The sequence below is a fragment of the Vigna radiata genome, chromosome 5, assembly GCF_000741045.1.
Source record: "Vigna radiata var. radiata cultivar VC1973A chromosome 5, Vradiata_ver6, whole genome shotgun sequence".
Taxonomy (NCBI): Eukaryota; Viridiplantae; Streptophyta; class Magnoliopsida; order Fabales; family Fabaceae; genus Vigna; species Vigna radiata.
Window position 1 is genome coordinate 18,620,023 of NC_028355.1, and position 26,919 is coordinate 18,646,941.

General features: G+C 30.1%; 3 protein-coding genes across 4 annotated transcripts; all 3 read left to right on the forward strand.

Annotated features, from left to right (window-relative positions):
- Window positions 1–4,138: 4,138 nt before the first annotated feature.
- Window positions 4,139–12,002, forward strand: LOC106761684 (synaptotagmin-4). Its single transcript, XM_022780302.1, has 13 exons — window positions 4,139–4,351; window positions 4,483–4,587; window positions 4,680–4,730; window positions 4,839–4,959; window positions 5,207–5,334; window positions 5,969–6,070; window positions 6,413–6,487; window positions 7,251–7,330; window positions 9,575–9,725; window positions 9,834–10,064; window positions 10,604–10,888; window positions 11,153–11,266; window positions 11,641–12,002. The coding sequence occupies exons 1-13, from the start codon at window positions 4,247–4,249 to the stop codon at window positions 11,785–11,787; spliced, it is 1,695 nt and encodes a 564-aa protein (XP_022636023.1). The 5' UTR covers window positions 4,139–4,246; the 3' UTR covers window positions 11,788–12,002.
- A 1,510-nt stretch (window positions 12,003–13,512) lies between these two features.
- On the forward strand, window positions 13,513–15,334 carry LOC106761341. The gene is made up of 2 exons (XM_014644881.2): window positions 13,513–15,050; window positions 15,141–15,334. Exon 1 carries the CDS (start codon window positions 13,688–13,690, stop codon window positions 14,975–14,977), a length of 1,290 nt encoding a protein of 429 aa, XP_014500367.1. The 5' UTR covers window positions 13,513–13,687; the 3' UTR covers window positions 14,978–15,050; window positions 15,141–15,334.
- Window positions 15,335–21,027: 5,693 nt separating this feature from the next.
- On the forward strand, window positions 21,028–26,587 carry LOC106762738 (uncharacterized vacuolar membrane protein YML018C). 2 transcript variants are annotated; one of them, XM_014646785.2, is made up of 9 exons: window positions 21,205–21,287; window positions 22,399–22,458; window positions 22,544–22,797; window positions 23,457–23,671; window positions 24,204–24,274; window positions 24,357–24,455; window positions 24,594–24,711; window positions 24,786–24,921; window positions 26,237–26,587. In XM_014646785.2, the coding sequence occupies exons 3-9, from the start codon at window positions 22,597–22,599 to the stop codon at window positions 26,297–26,299; spliced, it is 903 nt and encodes a 300-aa protein (XP_014502271.1). In that variant the 5' UTR covers window positions 21,205–21,287; window positions 22,399–22,458; window positions 22,544–22,596; the 3' UTR covers window positions 26,300–26,587. The 2 variants fall into 2 exon arrangements, with proteins under 2 accessions (XP_014502270.1, XP_014502271.1); XM_014646784.2 differs by having other exon boundaries at window positions 21,028–21,287; window positions 22,399–22,797.
- The last annotated feature ends 332 nt before the right edge of the window (window positions 26,588–26,919 follow it).

The following is a 26,919-nucleotide window of genomic DNA, read 5'->3' on the forward strand; positions in this document are numbered from 1 at the left end:
ATTTGAAAACAGAATGTTGTCCAATTTTAGCAACTAATATTGGGCTTAGAAGAAACAAAGGCATATGAGGTTGTCGTGTTTCACTGTGGGTTATTGCTATTCCTAGACTCTTCTCGGAAAAACCTAAGATGACAAATACACCAATCTTTCCGTCAGTTTCTTTTATTACTCCATACTTTCCTGCACCTTCATAGATGTGAAAATGTCCAATTTGATTATGGGCAAGAAACATTTAAAATTGCACAATTTGAAATTTTATTTTGAATTATGTAATTTATAATAAAATAAAATATGTATTTAGAATTGCACCATATGAACATGTATTTTGGAAGAAATAGATCTAAACTGTATTTTTAGATTACAAAATTCAGATTTTTTTTGAATTGTTAGATTACGTTTCTGGATTAAGTAGTCCAATTTAGAATATGTTTTCAACCAGTATAATCTGGAAATACTTTTGGATCGAATAATTAAGAAATCCAAAATGTATTTTGGAATATAGAAATTCAAAATATATTTTGAAATATAAAAATATATTATATTTAATTTGAAATATGAATCCGATTATACAATTTAAGATATATTTTTATCTGAAAAAAATATTTTTAAATTGTATACTTCTACAAATTCTACACTTAAAAAATATATCATGTATGAATATTTGGGAAATTTCAACTGTTGATGGAGGTGCATAAATAAAGTCAGCAGTAGGGCTGAGGAAAAACCTGACCGAACTCGAATTAGATAAACAGGAAATATTGGATAAATAAAATTGAATAAAATAAATAATTATGGTTGAATTTAGATAACTAGTTAATTTTTTTTAGATATTTGACTCATTTATATTTTAATATTTATAAATTTGTAGATATATTTTAAATTTTAAAATTTGTTTTTAATATGATATTATTTTGTTAAAATTTAGTAATAAGTCATATAAAATGATAATCTCATTATTAAAATTATACATGTCATTTTTTTAGTCAAAAATTTATTATATGTCATTTATTTAAAATGAAAATAATTATTTTCATTAAAAAAATTTAGTATAAATTCACAATCCGAACAACTTACGGGATTAATTCGTAATTCGACTAATTCAAATCTGCTTAATTTCATAGATTAGATGATTGAATATAAATTTTTAAATATTAAATTCAAGTAAATGGTTGGATATAAATTTTAAATATTTATGGTGGGAAATCTTTACTAACTATAATCTTTAAATAAGTTACTAGATACAATTACATGATATTTATGGTTGGTCAACAGTTTCCTATGCAGTCTTCTTCATAATATTAAGACGTGTGATTTTTTTATCACTAAACTTTTAAAATTAACTACTAAATATAATTTTTTAATCTATTTTGTGAGAAATATAATTATTTAAAGAGTTAATATCTTTTTAATCTCTAAACTTTATCTCAAAATTGAAATTATATGAAACTTTTTGTATAATTTGATTATCAAATTTTTAAAATAACTTAATATAACTCTTTTAACTTAATTACATTAATTTCTTTTATGTCTTAAGTAGTGTTTCAAGTTTGTCTTTGAGTTTTTTACATTATTTGTAACATTTTAGTTCAAATATCAAATAATGTTTGAAGTTTGTCTTTGAATTGTTTACCCTTTTGGTAATATTTTAGTTCAAATGTCAGTGTAGAAAACAGTTTATTACTTAAAATATGTATTATTTTTAAATAATATTATTTTAAGAAATAAAAGTAAAACATATTTTTCTAAATTTAACTTTATTAAATGACCAAATACATAACTAGGAATCATAAAGGAATAAAATTAAAAATGAAAAAAGTATAGAAAACAATTAATACTTTAATATAAGTTACTCTTTAATAATTTATTAAATCACAAAGTAATTAAAAATTATAAATGAATAAAACTAAAAATGAAAAGGATAGTACAAAAATTAATATTTTAAATTTAAGTTATTTTTTAATTATAAACATATTGAAAATGTATTAGAAATTGTTTTAATGATGATTACATGTGTCTAAGAACAAAGAATTATTTATTTATTTATTTTAAAAATAAAAATAAATTTTAGAAATACTTAAAGGATTAAATTGATTTACAATGCAATTCGAAATTTATATATAATTCACATTTTGGAGATATGAATCTCAAATTTGAAAAAGTAATAGTTATATTTAAGAACTAAAATAATAATTTATTAGATATTAAATAATAGAATTAAAATAAATTGTTATTTTTTTATGATAAATTAGTTTAAAAATAAATTAAATGAATAAAAATAATAAAACAATGTTTTAGAAAGATAATCTTTTATATACTAATATAATTTTTTTATTAATATATATACATATATATATATATATATATATATATAATATTAGTTTAAGAAATAAAAATAAAATATATGTTTTTTCAATTTAATTTTATTAATGATCAAATAATTATAAATCACAAAAAAATAAAATTAAAAATGAAAAAAATAGTATAAAAAATATAAGTTATTCTTTAATAATTTATTAAATGATTAATGAATTAAAAGTTATAAAAAGATAAAATAAAAAATAAAAAATTAGTATAGATAAATTAATTTTAAAATAAAATAGTAAAATAATTTGTATGTACATGTGATAGTAAATAAATACAAAATAAATAAAATTTAAAAATAAATATAACCTAATAGATAATATAGATTAAATATTACCATGCTACGATACAAATTATAGTTTGTTTTAATCAGTACCTTAAACGGCCAACTTTCCAAATTAATGTGTTCAAAGCCTACAGAAAAATAACTCTCTCTCTCTCTCTCTATATATATATATATATATATATACTAATGATTAAAGGACAATTATTTGATATCTGTGTCTAATCTCCAGAACCAGATGGAATGTAAGATCATGTGAAAGGCATCAAATCCCTTACTCCATGCTTGAGTTTCCTGTATTCTCTCTCTGGAATTGCACTAAGCATCTCTTTCAGCCTTGGAATATCTGAAACGTCCACCTCCACTGAAAACGCTTCCCATCGCAGCACTTCACTGAAGGGCAGCTTATAATTATTTCATAGAATCACCGCCACGCATTCAGCATAAACAGTCTCCCAAGCTGACGAAGAGAAATGGAATCTTCGAGATTCGATTAGGTGAATCTCATAAACTGCCATGGAAATAGCCATTCAATGATGATCAGTGATAGAAGCAACAAAATTTCTAACAGAAACAACTGCCTCAGAAAACGCTTCATTTTCTTTATTTGAGTAGCTTTTTGTTTTCTGGGTAGAGTTTGGGTTGTTAGTTGTACAGAGAGAATGAAATGAAGTTAAGTGAAGTCAGATAGGACCTGTTTGGGTAACTAATAAATATGGAATATGCATGCCACAGGTGATCAAAGCCTATAATAGATAAATGAATTTTTATTTTTATTTTTAAATCCTAAGTACACAAGCAAACATACAACTACGAATTTTCAGGTGGATTTATATCTAAAAAAAATTAAATTGTGTCCCTTTTGAATTAATATTACCGTACGCATAAGTTGGACCGCACAGCAGAATATGATATGATTGATTATTTTTTTCGGAAAAACTTCTTTTAACGAACACTTTTTTAGTAATTTTTTTACAACGTGACAGCTTGTGATTGGTATGTTTTAAATATTTTTTAAACATAAATTTAAATAGACCAATAAAATAATGACACGTGTCCCGTTATAAAAAAAGTTGTCAAAAAAGGTTATCAAAATATCATTATCCTATTTTTTTTGCAACTAACAAAATGATTCAGTTACGTTTTTGTTTCTTTTAGCATATGAGGGAGACAAGGTTAAAAAACGTGATATGCTCTAAAGAAGTGGAATAAAAATCAATAGGACGAAAGCAAAAGAAAATAAAAGAAAAGAACATATTACTTTCTTCATTAATTGGACAATACTCACCGTCTCAGTTCACATAGATTACTTTCTCAATAATCAATGAATGTTCACATCATTTGTATTTTTTTATTATTTTGATTAATAAGTTAGCATGTAGTTCTCGCTTCATTACCCGCGTCTCAATATAAAGAAACTAACTAATCAACAATAGACACATGATTTTTCTTCTTTTTCTTCACAATCACATTGTTCCAACAAACATGGTCTGAAAAGTGAAAACCATGCTTCAGCTAAACAACATTCGGAATAAAAGCTTAGCAGTTTCAAGATTTGCGATTAGCGTTCGCCGTAGAGATTAATTAATTTATCTTGCGAAAATGGGATTCTTCGGCGGCATGATCGTCGGTATCGCCATTGGTATCGGGTTGATCATCGGTTTCGCTCGTCACGAGAGCGTTCGATCCAAACGTCGCTCCGATTTGGTATATCCGCATTCATTTCATTTTAACTGTTTGTTCCATTCCAGTCCATAATAATAAAAATAATACGAATCTTTTGAAGTTGTTTTTAATATTGTTCTTGTTGCGGGGTAATTTTTTTGAATCTGTTTTAGGCGAAGACGATAGCAGCGTTTGCGAGAATGACAGTGGAAGATTCCAGAAAACTTTTGCCTCCTAAGTTCTATCCATCATGGGTGGTCTTCACACGGAGACAGAAGTTGAGTTCATTTACACATACACTTTTACTTACTACATCAACGTTCAGTATTTTTTATTTGGGTTCTGATATTAATTTGTTCATTGTCTGCAGTTAAATTGGCTTAATGTCCAACTCAGGAGGATTTGGCCACATGTTGATGAGGTACTTTACGTTTTGATATAGTTTTCATTTATCAATTTTATTGTTATGTATATTCGTAGATTGAGTTTATGGCTCTAGACTTCTAATGCAATGTGGAAATGTACATAGGCAGTGTCTGAGTTGATAAAAACCAACGTGGAACCAATTCTTGAACAGTATAGACCGGTTGTTTTGGCTTCTCTCAGTTTCTCCAAGTTGACCCTTGGCACTGTGGCTCCACAATTTACAGGTTTGCTAGATTATTATTATACATTTGAAATATGAATGTGGTCATTAATGTTGTGACTAATGGGTGGACTTTTGTTTTGTACTTGCAATTGCATGCTCTATTTCATCGTATGCATGCTCAATTTCATCATTTGCATGCTCATTACCAAGTTGAACAAAGTGAAGTGAGCCCGATGGTCTTCACTTGATTAAATTGTTGGTTCTGTTCATCCTTGTAATAGCAAACGTGTTCTTCTTGAAATTTCTAGGAGTTACTATTCTTGAAGAGAACAGTGGGCCTGATGGTGTGACTATGGATCTTGAGATGCAATGGGATGGTAACCCGAATATCGTTCTTGACATCAAAACCCGAGTTGGTGTCGTACTTCCTGTACAGGTGATACACAAACCATTGCCCACCTATGACATTTTTGCGTGTTGATATAATATATATGTTCACTTATATTATACTTTAATATTTGGCAGTACATATATGTTTCTTTTTGTTTCCTATTATTGTCGAGGATAAGATACCTCTACGAAGTTGTAAAATTGTATGCAGATGATTATCATCATCCATGCTTGCTAGTTATCAACCACAAACGGATGCTGAATAAATTGCCTCATCGGATTATTATCTAAATGTTGTCTCAAAAAATAATCGTGCATTACACAGTTTTTTGAAAGGAATACAAAACAAAATTGTATCTGTATTTCACAAATTAAGGGAAGGATGTCAAGCTAGTTCTGGTAAATATTGTCAATTTTCAACTTCATTATTTATCTACACAAGTTTGTCTCCATAGGCTTTAAGCAATGTATATTTAAGTGCATGTTATTCTGTTTTCTAATACAGACAGCTTAGACTTCTATCTTTATCAGAGTATTTGTATACTTTTCATGATGAATTAAGTGGACTGTGCAACTCAATTTGTTAGTGACATAATTAATGACTGCATATATGTCTACACTTATTTGAAGTTATCCTTATCATTCTATTCCGTCTCTTTCCTGGTAACTTGTGAATATAGGTAAAAGATATTGGATTCACTGGGGTTTTCAGGTTGATCTTCAAACCACTAGTGAATGAGTTTCCGGGTTTCGGAGCTGTTTGTTTTTCCTTGAAAGAAAAGGTGAGTTACAATGTCTTGTAACGTTTGCTTTTACCGGTAAGATTAAAAAAACAAAAAGGAACATTTCAAAATTTATTTGGTCCAAGAAATATTTCTACAATTTGGAGGAAGGATAATTCAATCGAGATTATATAGTGGAATATCCTCTCTTGACGTAACTGGAAACGTGCATAGGTTCAGGGCATGGTAAGATATCAGTAACAAGATGCAGATTCGTACTTGGGATAAATAGCTTTTTTATGTCATTTCTGTGATGTCAATGTGGCTTGTTCAAATATGTGTAATCTATAAAATCAAACTGTTTCTAAAATTTCTTCCTATTTTTCTTTGTTCTGGCAACAGAAAGATCTGGATTTTACTCTGAAGGTTATTGGTGGTGATTTATCAGCCTTACCGGGAGTATCTGATGCAATAGAGGTACGAAGTAAAATCACGTGTTTATGGTACTTATGTCATTCCTTTGATTTTTGTCATGTTAGATCGCCGAAGGTATATTACAAAATAAGTAAGTCATGTATCTCCAATCTTCAGGCGTTGGATCTCCTAGTTGTGCGATAAAATAGTAATCAGGCATTATATTTTCATTTTGATCCGTGCAATAATCTCAATAGTCTAATAAAATCCTTTTTGTGGTTTCACCAATTTCAATGATTTCACCAATTTCAATGATGTAGATAGTAACTTTATCAATAACAAATATTAATGTTAGTTGTACATTATCATCCCTTCACGACCTACTAAGTACTGAGTGAGTAGTTTACTAACTTTTACAACAATATTCCTGCATACGTAAGACTGAGATGAGCGAGTTTCAATTGTTGAACTTATCTAAAGGAAGTAGGTGTATTTTAGAAGATTAAATGCACTTAAAAATATTGATCGGTTTAAAAAATATAATAAAAGTAAATGTATGTTTAACGAAGTTAATTATAATCACAATTATTAATATTTGTTATCATACTTTATTCTGAAAAGTGTATTATATTCAATCTTAGATTTTAGCCAAATCAGTTATAAAGGCAAGGTTGGATGGAGCAATGAAATTCAAATGCATTGTAATTCATAACGTCGAGAAGTATAATCACTTACTACAATTAGGCTTTATTATCAATTCGCATTGCATTGTCCATATTCATTCCGCACTCTAACTCGGTAATAAACTCTGGTGTTGTTTATTAAGGAAACAATTAGAGATGCGATTGAAGACTCTATAACTTGGCCTGTGCGCCAAATTATACCCATTTTACCTGGAGATTACAGGTATGCAAAAGTTCATTCTCTCTTTCTTCCAAAAGTAGAAAAATATTTTTTTTTATTACCTTATCTTTGAGAATTTAAAAAAATAGAAAATGATATTTTGACAAATATCCTACCTACTTTTAAGGATAATGCTATTTATAAAAAAAAAAGTATAATCGAAAAGAAAAATAGAAAAAAATAATAATAGATATTAAATAATTGTATTTATTGTGTTATCAAAATATATTAACAAACATGGTGTAATAAAATTAATTCAGCATCATCTAAAGTGACTAAATAATATTAACAAATATATTTGTTAGTTAATTTACCGTATATTAACATAATATAATAGTAAAATCTCAGTATTTTGAGTTCTGAATCTTTGTAATAATATAATAATAACAGTGTAAAAGCGAGTCACTTCTGTTCATACGAAATCAAATTCAAATAAAACGAGTCAAATAAAGTAGACTTCGTTAAAAAATTTATAATTTAACTTAGTCTAATGTAAGTTAAGAAAGTAAATGTTTATTCTAACTTATGTAATATATTTATTATAATAGAATCAAAAGTAGATTAACCTAATCCACTTGTTCATAGTAATACAATTAGGATGTTCAACTATTTTATTAAACATTACAATTAAAAAGTAATGTTATAAACATAATGAGTAAAAGTTGTATTAACTTATAAAATGAGATAAACAAATAAATTTAGTGTCCAAATCATTCAAAAAAATATTAAACAATATTCTAGTCTTAGAAAAACCAAAGTTTCAACTCAAATAATTAAGAACAGAAAATAATTAAACCAAAAAAATGATGAAAAAATTTATAAAGAATTATTCCTTATAGATTATTAGTCAACTCTCTTCCAATTTGACTCCAATCCATTTTATATCCGGATTATGTAATTTAATTTGACGTACATTCTGTTTTATATATATATATATATATATATATATATATATATATATATATATATATATATATATATATATATATATATATATATAATGTTATTGAGAATCGACTCTCTTCACTTTCAACTGTTTTTAACCGTGTTTTGGCGGTGACCACTGTGAAAAGACGAATATTTTCCCTTCATAGTCTAATGCAAAGTGCAATTTCATCTTTTCCTATTTATCCAACTAGTTTTTCCTTTGTTTCTTCACATAGCAACGAGGATCTCAATGGACCTCTTTCTTGTATTTTCCCACATATCAATAAATACACATAAGGATAACTCCTGCAAGTTCACGCAGATACAGAGTTGAAGTGTCTTACAAAAAATTTGAGAGTAAATATTCTTCTCTTTGGTCCATGTAAGGTTTGAAAGCAAATAATTCTAAAAATTCAGGAAGATTCGATTGATCCCAATGATTTGACATAGAATATACATGATATGTTACTAGAGAGCCAAAATGTCAATTTCCAATTGATATTGTCTTTTGAAATTGGACTACATATATAACTTCATCAATGCTCACAAACCTCTTTAGTTGTTCCATACTTGACATGACACATATAGCAATATTTATGCCTATTTCGGTATATGCTAATAGATCGAAAAAAAGTCACCCTTTCAATAGTCATCATCACAATCATGGTCACAAAATAACAAACCGAAACTTGCGTGGAAACCCCAAATTCTATAAATGGTTCACTACAAACCCCGAGCACAAAAAAAAAAAAAAAAAAAACTTCAAATAATGGAGGCTCCCCACAAGATCATAAAATATGTTTATAATCCCTCAAACAAAGCTAAACACAAATGTTCTCAAATGAGAAACTAAGAGATGAAAAAACTAAAATAGAGTAAGTAAGAATCCAATAAATTTCGCACCAAACTGAGAATGAAGAAATGTCTAGGACTGAACTTTTTCTTAAAATATCAACTCAAAACAAATAAGAGTCAATCTTTTTATTGAAGCTGTCTAGTGACACATCTAAAAACACTTTATGTTCCTTTTTCTTCTTTCTCTAAACTTTTTCTTAATTCTTGAAGCAAAACTTGCTTTTGGTAAGATGTTAAGAATGCAAATGGAATATATACGACGAAGAATAAAGAAAAATAGTGCTATGCACTTGTTCTAAGGCCTATAAGAAATATTGGATCAGTGATGTAACCCAACAAGCAAGAGTTAGCGAAAGTTTAGAAACTAAAGGGATTCATCACCTGTAACATGAGTATATGCGTTTGATAATATTTCAATATCCTTCTCTTAATTTGAGTTTGTGTGATTGTTTCTTCCTCTTCCAGTAATCTAGAGTTGAAACCGGTTGGAATACTGGAAGTTAAACTAGTGCAAGCAAAGAACTTAACAAATAAAGATTTGATTGGGAAATCCGATCCTTACGCTGTCCTTTTTGTACGCCCGCTTCGTGCCAGAACCAAAACCAGTAAAGTAGTGGTAAGACGACCTTTTTTTTTTCCAATGGAAGCTTCATTTACATTTTTCTTTTATTATTTATTGAATAATTAGTGTGATTATAATCCAACTTCGCCCGGGCGTGTTCAGAACAACCAGTTGAGTCCAATATGGAACGAACACTTTGAATTCACTATAGAAGATGCGGCAACGCAGCACTTGACCGTAAGAATTTTCGATGATGAAGGCCTTCAGGCTTCTGAACTTATTGGCTGTGCCCAAGTTTCACTGCAGGAGCTCGAACCTGGTAAAGTCAAGGATGTATGGCTTAAGCTGGTTAAGGATTTGGAGATCCGTAGAGATAACAAATACAGGGGTGAGGTAAGATCGTATATTCTTTAGCGTCTTCGTAACATTCATCTACCATTCCATCTAACTGATCAATGGTCATAGCAATTTTTTACAGAACTTCCCCCCGGTGGCATGCGTAGAATAACGAAAGTGTTTTAAAGTTTTTTAAGTTATAGACTCTCCCTATACTATAGGCATCGAATCTGGCCTTTTTCTTCAACGCTTGCAGTTTGGGTTTTCTTGTCTTATACTCCATCAGTGCAGTTTTCAAAAAATCAAATTCACTGATGATTTTATCTCAGTCTTAATATTTTTCTTCAAATAAATTATTCGCTATATCTCAATCAAATAATATATTTATAAAGAAAAAGTAAGGTTAGTTTGATAAATTTGTCTCGGAGTAGTATATTTATTATTATTCTTAATTTAGAACCTTAAATTACACTCATAATTAATGAGAAGGGTGAGTAATATTGTACTCGTTCAAATTCAATTTTTTTAATAAGCCAAATTCGTATTAGGTGAGTCCATAATTGTTATTTCGACACTTAAATATATACCCTATGTAGGTGCACTTGGAGCTCTTGTACTGCCCAATTGGAATGGAAAGCACCATCAAGAACCCTTTTGACCCTGATATCTCATTAACCTCGTTCGAGAAGACCCTCAAGAGTGGTGAGACAGAGGTTGAGGATCCTACAGGGTCACGTAAGAGAAGCAACGTGATCGTAAGAGGGGTTCTATCTGTCACGGTGATTTCAGCTGAAGACTTACCAGTAGTGGACTTAATGGGCAAGGCTGATCCATTTGTTGTCCTTAGTTTGAAAAAAACAGAAAAAAAACTCAAGACCAGAGTAAGATTTTCGACATTTTTTGCATGATACTTTTGCTATGTTAGTTTTTTTAATTCGTTATAGTTGGGTGAATACCGAGATGAGTTCAAATGATTAAATAGATTAGAATTGTGAGATAGTTTAATTGGAATGCAAATTAGTAACAAAACGTATCAGAATTTTTTGTTTTGAATTTACTTGACGAACAAGAAAAATTCCATCTCCAAATTCACACACTGATTTCTGTATACTTGTAAGGTTGAATAATCTTTTTTGTATTCTCAGGTTGTAAATGAATCCCTAAACCCAGTTTGGAATCAAACATTTGATTTTGTTGTGGAGGATGGCTTACACGAAATGTTAATTCTGGAAGTCTACGATCATGATACGTTTGGCAAGGTGATACTTCCTGAATTTGTTTTGTTCCTCCTGAGTGCTGCTTGAATTTGAAACATTCAATAACCTCTGACAAATAAATTTATATTGCCATAATCTTTTTATACCCACCTTTCTTCTGCTCGTACAGAGCGGTTTAGGTAGCTTATGCTCGTGGTTTTATTAATTGAACAAATCATTGCTTAAATGAAAATGCAAGAAAAAAAAGGTGCCTGCATTACCCTATTCTTTTTATTGTGATATTGGGCGCTTGGTGAATGTTTGGAAACTCATTTTATCATCTTCATCTCCATCTCCATCTCCATCTCATCATATCCTCCTGCGTTCTTAAAATCAGTACCGATTGGAGTGTTATGGTAAACGCATGATTATTTCAGGAAAAAATTGGAAGAGTGATCTTAACACTGACTAAGGTCATCTTAGAAGGAGAATACAATGAAACTTATCCTCTAGATGGAGCTAAATCCGGAAGCATTTCTTTATATTTGAAGTGGACTCCGCAGCACAAATTCCGGGATACTTAGAGGCCAAATTTACGTATTTATTTTATTTCATTTTTTTAATGTATTATTGCTATTATTATTGTTATTATTATTTTGATAATTTAGATTCGGCAAACTCTTCAGTTTTTGGTTGATCGTGGAAGAAGCCTCCTACAATTCTAGGAGAAAATGAGAATGGTATCTACAAAGCAAAGTATTACATATGTGTAAATATAGGCTATTTATATCATATTACTATAATTTCATTTTCATGAAGTGTTTTATTTTGGTGAAAGGAGACTTTCTCTGATTATTTATGAATTACGTGTATATAAATTGTGGATGAAATATTTATCTCCATTTATGTAAAGATTATGATATTTATGATTGAGCGCCCAAAATGATTGTAGCTAGTACTCATTCTAAATTTGATTTTGACACAATAAACATCATTACTTGGAAATTATGTAGTGGAGTTCTTTAAGTACTGTCAATTTGTCTACAGCCTAAAATTCAGAATACGTGTCACGCTGTCATGCATGCTCTGATTCATTCTGATACTTATATTGAGATTTAACTTGACGATCATTTTTCCATCTATCTACATTTACTAGTATGTTTCCACGTACGGCTTGTGTTTTTAAATGATTTTTATATAATAACGTATTTTTAAATTGTATTTTAATTATTTTACAAAATTGTATATTAAAAAATAAAAAGTAAAAAGTAAAATTCAATCTTTATTAAATGAGATTTACACTGTTTACATATTTTAAATTGATTTTATTTTTCAAATACAGGTCTCGCCTATGTGCTAAACTTCAAAGATAGATTTACTATTGACTGAGTGTTTATTTATGGGATATGAACTCATGTGCAGGATTTACGTGAGAAGGATGCGCATACATGCAGATATTTATCGGAAAATATTGTTCACGTTGTGAAGAAAGTAGAAAAATGACCTTACTTTAATTTTTGAATATGTTCTTTTGGTTGTGAGTGCATCCTAAATTTACATGTACTGTATTATGTTTCTGATGTATAATTTAAATGTGTTGTGTTTTTATTTAAGTGTAATTATATAATTACTGTGTTTGTAATTACATATTATTAATTTTATATTTTCAATTTTAACTATTTTAATTAGAAATATAAATTTGAATTTAATTTTTATATCATTTCCACTATTTACATTTAAAATTATATTATATTTATTTTCAAAGATAAAATACTAATTATCTATTTTTATCTATCAAAACCTTTTCTTAATCATTTATAAATCACATTATATACTTGATTTTAAAATTTTCTCAAATCATATCATATATTTCTTGATCCAAACAATAACAGAGCTATCTTTCTGTTCCCTCCATATCTAAATCTACAATAACAATCATAGTATTTTTATTTTTGGAATAATAATTCCTCAAGACTTCGTGCATGGTTAAATTTTTTTTCTAATTTTGAAAATAAATATATATTTAACTATATTATATATGAGCTCTTTGATTTCCTTTGACAGAAAATAATAAAAATAAAGATAAATTAAACAGTAGACAATAGCTCCTTTCTCCAAAAATAAAAACAAACTAAATAACCTTCTAAAACACTATAAGAAAATCATGATTCTTTCAAAAGAGATAAATTATGAAATAGATAAAATGGTGCTTTTCATCCTTCAAAATATATAGAGATCCAATCTAGTAATAAAATTTAAATAAATCAATACAAAATTTTTGACAATAATTTTCATTTTTTCATACCATTACTTCAGATGAAATTAACAGTAGTATATAAAGATCTATTGAAAAATATATACATTACCAGACATTAAAACACATAATGTAAAAATGCAAAAGCAAACAAAATTTAAATAGAGATAAAAGGAATATACAGAATACTAACTAAATTCATACCTAAGAATGGTTGCTGGTTTGTTTTGATGATTTGGACTGATAGTTGCCATCAGTCACCATCTGATCTTCCATTCTTGTCTTTTCCAATTTCTGTTTTCTCTTCTTTCCCTTTCTTTCTCCTCTCTTCTACTTCCTTCCACACTCCAAAGTACACACAAATCAAATCAACTGAATTTCGTTTGGTCTCTTTTCAGTCTATCATGGATGACCCTCCCAAACACCGTCTCCTAACTCTCCTAATCGCTCTCAAAGAAGCTTCCAAAGCCCTTCACACCAACACCAACCCTTTCTCCTTCCTCTTCTTAACAGATTCCAGCGCCGCCATTGACGAGCTCCTCGACCTCGAAGCCAAGGCCCACGCCGTCTTCTCCTCCGACCCTAACCTCCACAACCTCTCTCGCATCCTCTCCTCCCTCCCATCCCTAATTGATAAACTCCACAAACACCGCGGCTACTTCCCACGATCCCTCCTCCAACGCCACCTTACCAAATGCAAGATATCCCACCTCGCCAGCACCATCCAATCCGAAATCCAAAAGTACATCGACCGCGTCGCCGTTCGCGATCTCGTCGACGCGCTGCAGGAGCCGCCGTCGCGGCACGACGAAGAACAGCGCCAGGTCAAGGCTCTCGTGGAGTTCCGGCAGAGGCTCTCTCAGGGCTTCGATTTGGAGTTCCAGGACCTGGTTCTGCGCGCGAAGGTGTTCACGCTCTTGGAGTGCGTGCTGTTCGAGAAGTCGAATTATAGTTCAAAGCACGTGAAAGAGGAAGCGGCGATGACCATAGCAGCGCTGGTGAAGTTCAACAAGAACGTGTTCGTCGGGCTGGTGCTGATGGGCCCCACCATCAAGGCCTTGATAGCGATGGGTTCGGCGTGCTCCATTCGCGTTCTGTCGTCGCTGATTAATTTCATTCGAAGCCCCCTGATTGATGAGATTCTGTGCAGCGGTGAGATCCCTAAAATCATAGGGTTTATGCGTTCGAGGGAATTAGGGCTTCGCGTTGCGGCGTTGGATTGCGTTTTGGAATTGGGATATATAGGGAGAAGGGAAGTGGTGGAAGCGATGGTGAAAGAGGGAGTGATTGAAATTCTAATGGACTTGCAAAGAGAGGGGTGCAGTGAGTGTGAGTGTGATTTGGCTTTTGGGAATTGCGTTTCTAGGTTTGCGATTCAAGTGGAAGTGGGCGAGGGATTAAGCTCCCAAGAGAAGAGAGAGATTAAATCAGAAATACTGAATATTGTGAAGGAAGTTTCGCAAAGTGAAGCAGAGTTTGCGACTGTTAGCGCTGAAATTCTGTGGGGTTCTTCGCCTTAAACTATCCACGTTTTCTATTCAATACGTTTCTGAGAATTTATTCCTGTGTCCATATCAGAACAATAAACCCAAGGTGGATTTTTGAGCTTGTGCTAGATTGATTCACTTGTATTTACATAAAATCTGCACATTTCACCTTTTTTTTTTTTTTTATCTCCTACAGTGTCCCCAAATATTTCAAGGGAATGATTTCAAATGCAATGATTCAATCAGCTTCAGGTTTGGAACATTAGTATTGTTTTGAAATTACTATGACTTAGCTTATAGGAAATTGATTTAAATTATTTGAATCATCTTTTCCTTTGTATTTGTTTTGTGAATTGAAGCGTGTGAACAGTTCAATTGAAATTTTGATCATTTTAGATGTTTAGAAAAGAAAACTAAAAGCTGAACCTATTTGTTGAAATCCCCATGAGGATTATAAAAGGGGTTAATGTGGAAGGCTATAGTATGATAAGTTAGTTCAATCTATTCTACGTCTCAATCCAATTAAACAGGTTTGAGTTAAATTGAATTGCACTTGTTATTTTCAATAGTTAACTCAAATTGATGGACTTAATTATAATTCTTGATTGAATAGATTAAAAATATTCACGAGTTTTAAAATTTGAAAATAATTCATTTGTGAATGAAAATTTAATAGAAAGATATCCATATGAATTCAACACTGGAAATTAAATTTCAAACTGACTTCTTATAATTCATAACTAAAACTAGAGAGAAAAATAAAAGAATTCTACTACAATATTAAAAGTGAAAGTATACCATTACAGTAATCAGAATAGAGGTGTCAAAATTTTGTTTTAATTTACTAATTACTTTGACTTTGAGTCGGATTAGAAAAAAATTAGGCTGTGGTTTTCTGCACATTCCTTTTTCTTTTCCTGCACCCCCGTAGATTATAATATCTTATTTTCCTCTTAATTAAAAAATATATAAAAGCTCTAATTTCACATTCTCTTCCTTCCTTGCATAACAAAAATGATTTTTTCTACTTTTGCTTCTTCATATCCTTTATCGATAAAGTCACCAAGCTCTGTCTGTTATTATCCCCATTCTATGTGTGATGGCGAGGTGAAGGATTGAAGAATAAAAGAAATTTGAAAAACAATAAGAAGAAACTTGGTTGAGTATTTAAAAAAGAAAAACTTTCAATGTTTTCTAAAAAAATTAATTTGGGATCTGAAAATATATTTCGAAACATTTATTTTGAAAATATTTTCTTTTTATATTTTAAAATTACGGTATTTTTTAATTCAAAATTTTAAAATATTTTAGAATAATTGTTTTGGAAAATACTTAGATTTCATAAATGTCTTTTAAAACATTTGTTTTGAATTTTTTTAATATTTTGAAATGGTTGTTTCAGACGTTATTCTCTCCATAGTTTTTTTATATTCTTTTTATAATTGAAATCTAGAAATATCTTCTCAACCAGTTACGAGAATTAAAAAAATAAAGTAATAGAATTGATAGGTATTTTAAAATAATAAAATTAATTATTTTAATATTAAAAATTTAATAATATAAATAGAATTTCATAAACGTATTATTTAAAATATTAATCATTTTTTTAAAATTTAATTCAATTCATCATTTTTATGAGGTGTCTAAACAATCACGGTAGTGAGATCTACAATATCATCTAATCCTTTTTTTTATTATAGAATAAGCTAATTTCTACTCTTTTTTCTTTTGAATTTCTGGTTAATTCATATGCTAGTAAGTTGACACATGTATCTTTAAGCCTATTTTTCTAGTACATTGTAGGTCAATAAGGATTTACCCTTATCATAATTCCATGGTGTATAGGTAGAGATAGAGTTATATGAGTTAAAACAAAGGTAATTTGCTTTGCACAGTTGTTTGAACTTTCAAACCAGATAAGGAAAGATAATATTTATTTTATTTTATTTTATGTTAAGTAGTATGAATTTATGTTTGATCATGTGGTGAGAATGGTGTTTAATTGAACATGAGATTGTTTGAGATGATTATTTGGTAGTGGTTGTGGTTTAATGTGTGAAATTGAAGTATTAATGACTTGTCGATAGGAGATTTTGAATTAGTATTGCTTTGAACTTTAAATGTTGATGTTTTAGAGTCTTAGGGGTACAAACTTTTTATACAATTGATAATATAGTAAATGGGGAATGTTATTAGGCCGTTTTTGGTGTAGAATGGAGTTTTGGTAAGTAAATTTTTAAAGGAATGACTTTGTTGTGAAAACTATGATTTAAGAGTTGTATTATGATAAATTGAAACTTGTATGGATCTTTAGATAACCAAAAATATTACGTTAAGTGGAGAAGTGGTGAATTGGTAAAACTTGTATGCTAGTTTAGTTTTGAATGAGAGATTTAATAAGTGAGATTTTGCGATTAGGGTGAAATGTAGAATCTCGAGGTTTAAAGTTTATTTTTGGATTATTTAGGACTTGTTCAGATGTTTAATTTATCAAATTGTGATGAGGAATGAGTAAGAATAAATTTTGAGCTTTAGAATGGTGTTTTGGTGGAAGGAGTTAGAAATTTATGGGAAAATAAGATTAATAGAGTTTAAGTGGAGTTATAAACACTTGGATGAGTTAAATTACTGTTTGGAATATCAAATGAGAGTTGTAGATGCATGTGGAAGTGTGGGAGTTAGAACAATTGAGGTTGAAGGGTGTAAATTCTGCAAAATTCTACAGACTAGCTAGGTGAGTAGAGGGGTCGTTGGGCGAGTAATATTGATGTTTGGCAGTGGGTTTAAAGGTTGGCCGAGATTTCTCGCTGGGTTGGGGAAGTTCTCTGTTTGCGCTCTTGTTTGACGATACAAAGTAGCTTGCTAGGCAAGTAGTTCAAGTGCCAGCATTCTAACGTTGGGCGTCCAATGTGCATGTTTGATTTTCTTTTGTTTTGTTTTATCTTTTGCTTATGAATGTATATGTCTTGATACTTTAAAACTTGTGTAATAATATAAATTGAATTATATGATGGTTCATGTATGAAGTGATGCATGTATTGAAGTATGATTTGAAAAGAGTTTATAAGATGAAATTCTTGATGGTTGTTTTCAAATAGAGTAATGTATTGATGTAGGGACTCAACATTGGAAGTTATCTCGACGTTCAAATAATCACTTCATCTCAGATAGATAGGAGGGTTATGTGGTGAGGAGTAACAAGATGTCTTAGTCTATGGTCTGGTGTCCTTTGTCCATGGGTGATTAACAGACTAATCTTGTGTGGTAGCTTGGGGGGACAACCATTCCATCACTATAAGTGTACAACTTGTCATAGCCTAACATCAATACATATATCCTGATTGGTCAAGTCTATAATTTATTTTTATACTTAGGTTTGATTTGGAAATGAATTGTGTTATATGGGGTTTTATAATTGCATGCAGTGATTATTTTATAATATTAGCTTACCCTTTTGTTTATTATTGTTTGCTTGTGTTTTGTTGTATGATTTGAAATAAACACCTAATGAGTGTGAATAGAGAAAGATGAAGTTTCTTTGGAGTAGACTTTAGGAGGCGAAGAAGTAGATGTTTAATGACTTAATAATATAGTTACAATTCTATTTTGAGTTATAATCTATAAACAGTATGAAAATAGGTAAATAGGTTTTATTAGAACAATATATGTATATGAAATTGAATTATAGCTATTTTAGATAATTTTTAATTTTTTTTATATATCTTTTGAGTTAATTGAGATTATTGATTTTGTGATGTTTTCTTAATAATATATCTAAATGAGATGTTACAACAATAACTCTATAATATAAATAATTTTTTCATAATAGGTGTTTTGGAAAAAATCCTCAATCCAAAAATATTTTTAAAATACTGATATAGAAATGTATCTTTTTTATATTTCAGATTAATATTTTATAATATATTTTCAGATTTTAAAATACATTTATAAATATTTAATTCAAAAATTATTTACAAAAGGTGTTTGATTATAATTTTAATAATTTCACATTTTATTGGGGTGCAAGAAGATGAAGTGAGGTGCAAAAATAAACATCCTAAAATTATCAATATCTATTTTCATTTTTAATCAAATTTTTATTGTATATGTTTACTACGTTCAAAATTTGATTTTTTAAATATTATAGTATTATTAAAAAATATTTAAACAATTTGAATGTTTAAACTATTTATTTATCTAATTATGTAAATTGACACTTTATTTTTTGTTGGATATTTTAATTATATTGCAAGAGATGGATTGTTATTTTTAATTAACATTTTAATCAAAGTTCTTGTTATATTAAATATTAATATTTTTATATTTAAATTTAGTCTTTGGCTGATATAATTTGTATTTACATTTACTTATATATTTTATGTAAAAAACCAAATCTAGTTAAATTTTAAATTTCATAAATTCAAATACTTTTAATTAAGATGAAATAAAAAAAAAAGCTTATTCTATTAAATATTCAAAAAATTTACCATTAAATTTTTATTGTAAATACAAGTGATGTGACCTATTATTAAAAAATATATATTTTTAATAATAAATAATAAAAACTAATTAAAAATATTCAACTTTATATAAAGACTTAAATTTTAATTAATTTTTTCTTAATTTTTCATACAAAAATATATAATGATAATATAAAATAACAATTACTTTACCTCAACTAACAATAATTATAGAAACACATGTAAAATAATATATATATATATATATTTAAATGGTTAATAAAACAAATTTTTAACAGATAATCCACTAAAATTACCTATAAACTTAAAATTTAATTACATAGTATTTGCACATGCCGTCACGATACAGTATACGTGTCCGAAGTTTATATTAACGTGTATCCGTGTACATTTTACTATTTATGTGTCACCATGCTCATTTAATTTCAACCTAATATGTTGTCGGCAATATGAACACGGAAAATAAAAATTCTCAGCATCAGACGCACTGGAATTAGCTTTCAAGTATTGTTATTTTTAGGGTTAGTAAATTATTATTTGTCAAATAAAGAATGTTTTATATTTATTTACAAATTAAATGATTTAACTATGTATTTTACATTTTGCTTGTATTCCTTTACGTTTATCCACCCACTATTTCATGAGAGGAGATTTTAAAATATTTAATGTTTTTATGATATTTTATGTTTTTATGATATTTCACGGGAAGAAAAACTAAATATTTTAATATATATTTTGTGCCTAGATCTAAATTATGCTAAAAAAAAATTTAGAAGTAAGAAAGTTTATAAAATCATTTTTCTTTATGCAAATATTATCTTTCATCAATTGAAACTAACTGAATATTATTTTATTATTATTCGGTAAGATAATGTTCACAATCAATCAAATAGGATATCATTTTCATCTTTCCGGGTTCATCAATGCCAACTGCCATGGCTAAACTATTTTTTAATGATGATTACAATTTAATTATATCCATAGTTTTATTAATCCATATTAAGTTTTTATAATATTTAATCATTTAAAACTGGACCTCTTTCGTTACATTTCATGTAATATGATAAACATGGTAATCCATATCCTTTTATAAAAGAAAATATTAGAATATAGTACGCATTGTGATTGCCATACTTTATTTATTTTAACACGTTCTATGTTAATTTAAAATTAATATCACATCGTGTTTTCATTATTTATTACGTATTATTAGACAAAACACGAGAGACTTAATTTTAGCAGTTCAAATTATAACAAGTAAATATGAAGATTTAAAACCACTTCTAATAAATTGTAATAAAAATTAATGCCTTTATAAAAAATAACAGTAAAATATTTTAAAATTACAATAAAAATACCATAATGTCTTGACACATTTTTAAACCTGTAATTTAGGAATTAATATTTTCATTTCACAGCACTGAGTTGTTGTCCTATTTTTGTAAATTTAAATATACTAATTTTTGTAAATTTAAACATACTAATTTTTGTAATTGTGAAAGAGGTGGTACTGTTACTAATACTAATACCGTACTGTGACAGGTGAGGAAGAATTAATTAAGGTATTAACAAATTAAAAGGAACTTAATTTTAACGTTTTCCTCATAGACTTGGCTTTTCGGTGGTTACAAGAATCCTGCACCCACCACACCTTACCCAGTTCTGTTGCGTTTTGCTCTATTATAAAGCAAGGCAAAGATTAAGATCTGATAGGGAAATTGGCGGTGAAGAGTACGGATCTCGCAGTTTCTTCATCCATCGGGGCATAGTTTGTTTTTGCGATGGGTTGGAGATACAACGCTGGCTTGTTCCTAATAGCCACTGTCGTTGTTATTTGGGTTACCTCCGCTGAAGTTACCCAGGTACGAACTTAACCAGTTTTTGTTCTTCTGTTTTTTTATGGGATTTCCTAGTTACTGTCCTTGATTCCTAGGTTATGATTCTTTGCTAATTGTTGAATGAGGTTAAATATTTATTCCTAGTTCTGGTTATGCCGATCACCCAATCAAAACTGAGAGCAAATTGATGTTTGACTTCATTTGACTTGATATTCCAAACCTCCGCAATCTTAGGGTTGTATTTCTTTGTGATATAATAATCAGATACAAGATCTGGACATCTAATTTGGGGAAAGGAAGTGCAGCTAAAGTGCAGGCTTGTATCTTTTGTCTGCACTTGAGCTGCATATAAATGAACTTCGAATTCTTTGGTTTCCGATCCCATTTCAACTCTTCTAATACACTTGGTACCACTTGAGTTACATTACAGCTCTCGTGTAAGGATCGGCCTTTTTATTATTTCATGCTATGAAGCGTTTCAAACTTAATAATTCAATCATTTAATCCGATAGTTGGGTATGTATGTTTGGGTAATTTTATAAATGCTCTTAGGACAGAAAGAAGAAATATATATATTTTTTTTCCAGAAATTGGAACTAACTTATACATGAATTAAAAATCATCTATTAGAGAAGCTAATATGAAAAAAATTGTCAAGAATATCTTATGAAGAAGTTAAGTTGATTCAAACAGACCCTATGTCCTTTTGGTGAAGTGGAACAATTACTATAGTATAGCAAACCCGGAAACATTTGGTCATCATAGTTTTGAGTGAGAGTTGAAAAGCCATGTATCATACAAGCACGTATACTACAATTTGTCCTTGGTTCTTTGGAGGAGGGTTCGATATGCATTTCCAGTTATATCTTATGTTGCTGTATGTTACATGTGCCCACAGGTGGACACTATTAATTGATGATTTATATTTGTATTAATACTATTAATATTCTTGCAACAAAACTTATGATTCATTAACTGCACATGGAGAGATTGTATTTTTTTCGTATTACTCTTGTAGTTTTAAATCCTGCTTAAGGGGTATCTTAGTATCTATTTAATGTTACATTGTCATGCAACAATTTCAGTCTCCAAGTTTATACATGTGAATAATTTTCTGCAAAATCTTTCTCTACAGGATATTTTTACAGATTATAAGCAGCCGTTTGCAGTGACATATCTTGGAGCTTCTCTTATGGTAGTTTACCTCCCAATAGCATTCATTAAGGACTGGTTCTGTAACTTACTTAAATCCCGCTCCTCTAAAAGTGGTAAAAATGCAGAGTGCGTGGATGAGTTTTCTGTCAGCATTAGCTCTCCTCTCAAAAGCAATGGAATGCAGAAAAACTTTGAACTAGAACTGGGGAGTGTGATTCGGAAAGATAGTGATTTAGATCTTGCGACACTTTCAGAAGTAAAGCCATTGGTAGCTAAATATAATGATGATACTAATGTGCTAAAGGTGGAGAAAGAACTTACTGCGAAGGAAATTGCTGCTTATGGGTTTTACATTGCACCTATCTGGTTTATAACAGAGGTAACTGCAGAGTGATATCATTGTTCTGTTTTGTGGTTAAGAAGGACACAAAATGCTTGATTATCTATCCTGCGAGGAGGCTATGATACCGAGTTGACAAGATGTGACATTATATTAAAATCATATCAGTTAAAGTCGTTGATATATGTCTCCTTCCACAATGACTTAGAAAATGCAAAACACAAACGCAACACTTTTATAATCTCTTTGGACCAGTGCTCTCTCTTGTTGATAAGTTGATGTTGCGTGAACAGATTTTCTACACCATATTGTAGATCAATACATGCATGTTTCCTATACTCTAGGGAAAACTTTAGAACACCTGACCCTTCGTCACACTGGATAGATAATTCATATAGAACCTAAGTCTAAGTTCACCTGTCCTTTAGTTAGTTAATTGCGGTATTGTTCATATTTGTAGAATAAGATGTTTCCATGCTTCTCATACTTTCAACATTTGTATTTTTTGCTGACAGCCTTTGATTGATTCTATTGAACTTTTTCAACATGCCTTTCTTCATTTTATACTTTTATTCTTTTTCTCCACGGTGATGTTTTTCAGTTGTAAATGCTGAATTTTGTTGCTTATTCTGCTGTTTCCATAACAGCTTTAGGGAAGAAGCAATGGTAATTTATTAATTATCTTCTGTTGCTTTCAGTACCTATCAAATGCTGCCCTTGCACGAACAAGTGTTGCAAGTACAACAGTATTATCATCAACTTCAGGACTTTTCACACTTTTCATTGGCGCATTTATGGGTCAAGACTCTTTAAATGTAGCAAAAGTAGTTGCTGTCTTAGTCAGCATGGCTGGGGTTGTCATGACAACGATGGGGAAAACTTGGGCTGCGGATGAATCTCAATTAAGTGATGCGTAAGCTTTTTTATCCTTTTTATGGCCAAATCGCATTTAGCAAATTTTCTAGTTATAGCTGAATAGTGGTTAGTTTTAGCTGAACCTCAAACAGAAAACGTCATAGTACAATACAAAATATTATGACTCAACTTCAACTCTGATATAATTACCTGAAAGTTACATAGTAACTAAAAAAGTTATGACAGGAAAATCATTGAGGTCAAAAATATAATTTCAACTGATCTTTCTTTGTCCTGTTTTTGTATTTCTTAGAAATCTATCTCTTTCTGTGTATGTTCGTTGATGTATATGTCATTCATAAGGATGGAACTGAAAGGATTCTAATACAAAAGTAAAGATAATTATTTAAATCATATGGCATAACTTTAGGGAGCCAAGTTCTTGTTTTTCTTGACATTTCCACTATCCTGGGATGCTGTCATCAGGACTGTTCTTAATCTGAGACCGAGTCTTATAAATAAATATATTATTACATCTTGTTCTTTGTAATGCTTTATTTGGGACATTGACAGTTTATGTTTGTGCTCAGCAATGGAAAGCATTCTTTGGTTGGCGATCTTTTTGGAATTCTCTCAGCTATGTCATATGGCCTATTTACAGGTTAAGCAATGTCCTGGCTGTTATGTTTTAATAAGATAATTTTGATAGATCATGACCATTTCTGGAATCATTACTACTGCAGTTCTTCTTAAGAAATTTTCTGGCGAAGGAGAAAGGGTTGATGTGCAAAAGCTGTTTGGGTATATTGGATTGTTTACCCTAGTAGCACTGTGGTGGCTTGGTAAGTTTTTTTCTTATTAATGTTTCTGCAGTTACTCATCCATAGCTTACTACTTTATGATCTCATTTATATGTCGAGCATGAAAAACTATGAATTGCTACACTAAAAGATTGCTAATTCTTTTTATACTTCCCTCAGTCTGGCCATTGATGGCCTTAGGAATTGAACCAAAATTCAGCATTCCCCACTCTGCTAAACTGGACGAAGTGGTTCTTGCAAATGGATTTATTGGAAGCGTACTTTCAGATTACTTCTGGTACATGAAAAGCCTACTTTCAAATTTATTGATTGAAATCCTTGTAATAACTCAATCTTTACCTATCCACCCAGGGCACTTTGCGTAGTATGGACTACTCCCCTTGTGGCCACTTTGGGTATGTCACTCACCATTCCTCTGGCAATGGTGGCTGACATGGTAATTCATGGTCGACATTATTCAGCAGTATACATTCTTGGCTCAGCCCAGGTATTGCTATCAACTACTTGATCTTTTTTAGCTGGTACCTCGGGAGGATTTTTGTTTCTATTTACCCAAATGATAACAATAAGTATATTTGTTAACAAAAGGGTCCTTTTTCCTCTTGGTGTTATGATGACCCTTGCAGTTTAATATCTATTCAGATAGTTTATATTTTCTTCCCTGCTTGTTTGTTTGGGCATATCCATATTCATGAGTGGTTGAGGGCATGTTTGTGGCGGATTGCCTGTTTGGTCTTGTCTCTTACAAATTCTTGCGGTATCATATTGTTAAATTCAATCATGCGTATGAGTTATGTTGCTTGTCAAGTAACTTCAGGCAATGGATTTCACCAAATATACCCCACTTCCGTCTCCAATCTTGGCTCGCATGGTCATATCGGTCCCTGCACTGAAAAAACAAACACAAATACAAGTCCTTAACCTTTGTTTTTGTTTTCAGTCAATTTTGTCCTCCGTTTGTGCTTTTGTTCAACAATATATGCCCCGAAACATAAGACCTTTGTTAGGAACTAATTTGGCAGACAAAAAATAGACCAAAGACTTATTTTTCACTTTTTTATTTTATTTTAAGGACTAATATGATGACACATGCCAAGGTTAGGGACCAAGTGGGAATAAAAAAGACAGTTGTCCTCGGATTTGATGAATGGCTTTTGATCATGTTAGGCAATTAAAGGTTTACATGAGAAGGGGTAAAAAAGGGATGAAATAAGTAGCGGGAAAAGGTGGTTAAGTTGTTAGAAGAGAGAGAGGGAATATAATTAACAAACAGATTAGGGAGAGAGGATATCAGATATTATTTTGGGTATTGAGACTTGTATTTCCTTTTCTATACATTACAGAGGAAATAGAATCACACATTCATACATATTTCTTTACCTTTGCTTACCGTTTGATTATTGTTGAGTGTGTGTGTGAGAACTGGAAGCTGCTGTTCGGTTCCTTGTACAAAGGAACCTAACAGATCACCACATTGTAATTTTGTTTAGCGAATGGATGGATTAACTTATTTTGTTGTGGTCAAAATGTTACTGAAAGAGCATTAAAAAGGCATTTTTCTTCCAAAATTAATTAAACTGAACACGTAATGGTTGGGTTGATTGACATGTGACTGATGATTATTATTTATGTTTTACCTTATGCATGCTAACTCTTCTGTCATTCTGGTTTCCGCTATAACAGTAAACATTTAATAGGAGTTTTTGTCCACCAACATACTAACTATTGACTGACGGAGACAACTCGTTATCGGCGATTTGTTCACGTATTAATGCTGAAATTCGTTTGGAATTGAACTGCAGGTATTTGCAGGCTTTGTAATAGCTAATCTTTCAGACAGGTTGACGAAGAAGTTGGGATTGTAGCATATTGTTTTCTTTGTTAATTTTTTCCATAGTTGATTCTTTGTTCGGTCCGTCATCCGTTATTGTTCTGATAGGGTGCTGTACCACAAGACAATGTATATCATAAATCAATGCGCTGAATGGGTGCTGTAATTTTTTTGTGTATATGATTCTAGGGTGAAGTTCTTGTTTACATTATAGGTTTACCTATTAGCCACGGATCAAATGAATGTAATGAAGCCTTTTTTTACATTTCTGTATGCAATTTTTTTCTCCATGTAATTTAAGATTCTTTTATTTTTTCTTATAGATATGTTATGATGTAACTCATTTCTCATGCAATACATCCCTGCCGTTTTTGGTGCATCTATCAATGTAAACATAACCTGTTTAAATCACTTTAAGGAATAAATATTTTTTAGGTCTATTAATGAAATATGTCACACTCTTGTCACAAATTAGTTTTTTAAATCTCATTAAGTTGCTTTTGAAAAAACAATGTTAAAAAATTTGGACTGATCATTGAGTGAAGGAATTAGAGGATGAGTTTCTAGTTGAATTGCATAACTTAGCATATGTTGTTTGTGAATTTTATACTAAAAATATAGTATATTGTCATGACAAAACTAAATAAAAGCAAT

Excerpts from the sequence above, each read along its gene's own strand:
- LOC106761684 (XM_022780302.1), top strand. The coding sequence starts at position 4,247 with ATGGGATTCTTCGGCGGCATGATCGTCGGTATCGCCATTGGTATCGGG. Across the intron at positions 4,960-5,206 it reads TGTGGCTCCACAATTTACAG|GAGTTACTATTCTTGAAGAG; the intron begins GTTTGCTAGATT and ends TGAAATTTCTAG. Across the intron at positions 11,267-11,640 it reads ATCATGATACGTTTGGCAAG|GAAAAAATTGGAAGAGTGAT; the intron begins GTGATACTTCCT and ends TGATTATTTCAG.
- LOC106761341 (XM_014644881.2), top strand. The coding sequence starts at position 13,688 with ATGATTTGGACTGATAGTTGCCATCAGTCACCATCTGATCTTCCATTC.
- LOC106762738 (XM_014646784.2), top strand. The coding sequence starts at position 21,207 with ATGGGTTGGAGATACAACGCTGGCTTGTTCCTAATAGCCACTGTCGTT. Across the intron at positions 21,288-22,398 it reads CCTCCGCTGAAGTTACCCAG|GATATTTTTACAGATTATAA; the intron begins GTACGAACTTAA and ends CTTTCTCTACAG. Across the intron at positions 24,275-24,356 it reads GTCATATGGCCTATTTACAG|TTCTTCTTAAGAAATTTTCT; the intron begins GTTAAGCAATGT and ends TTACTACTGCAG.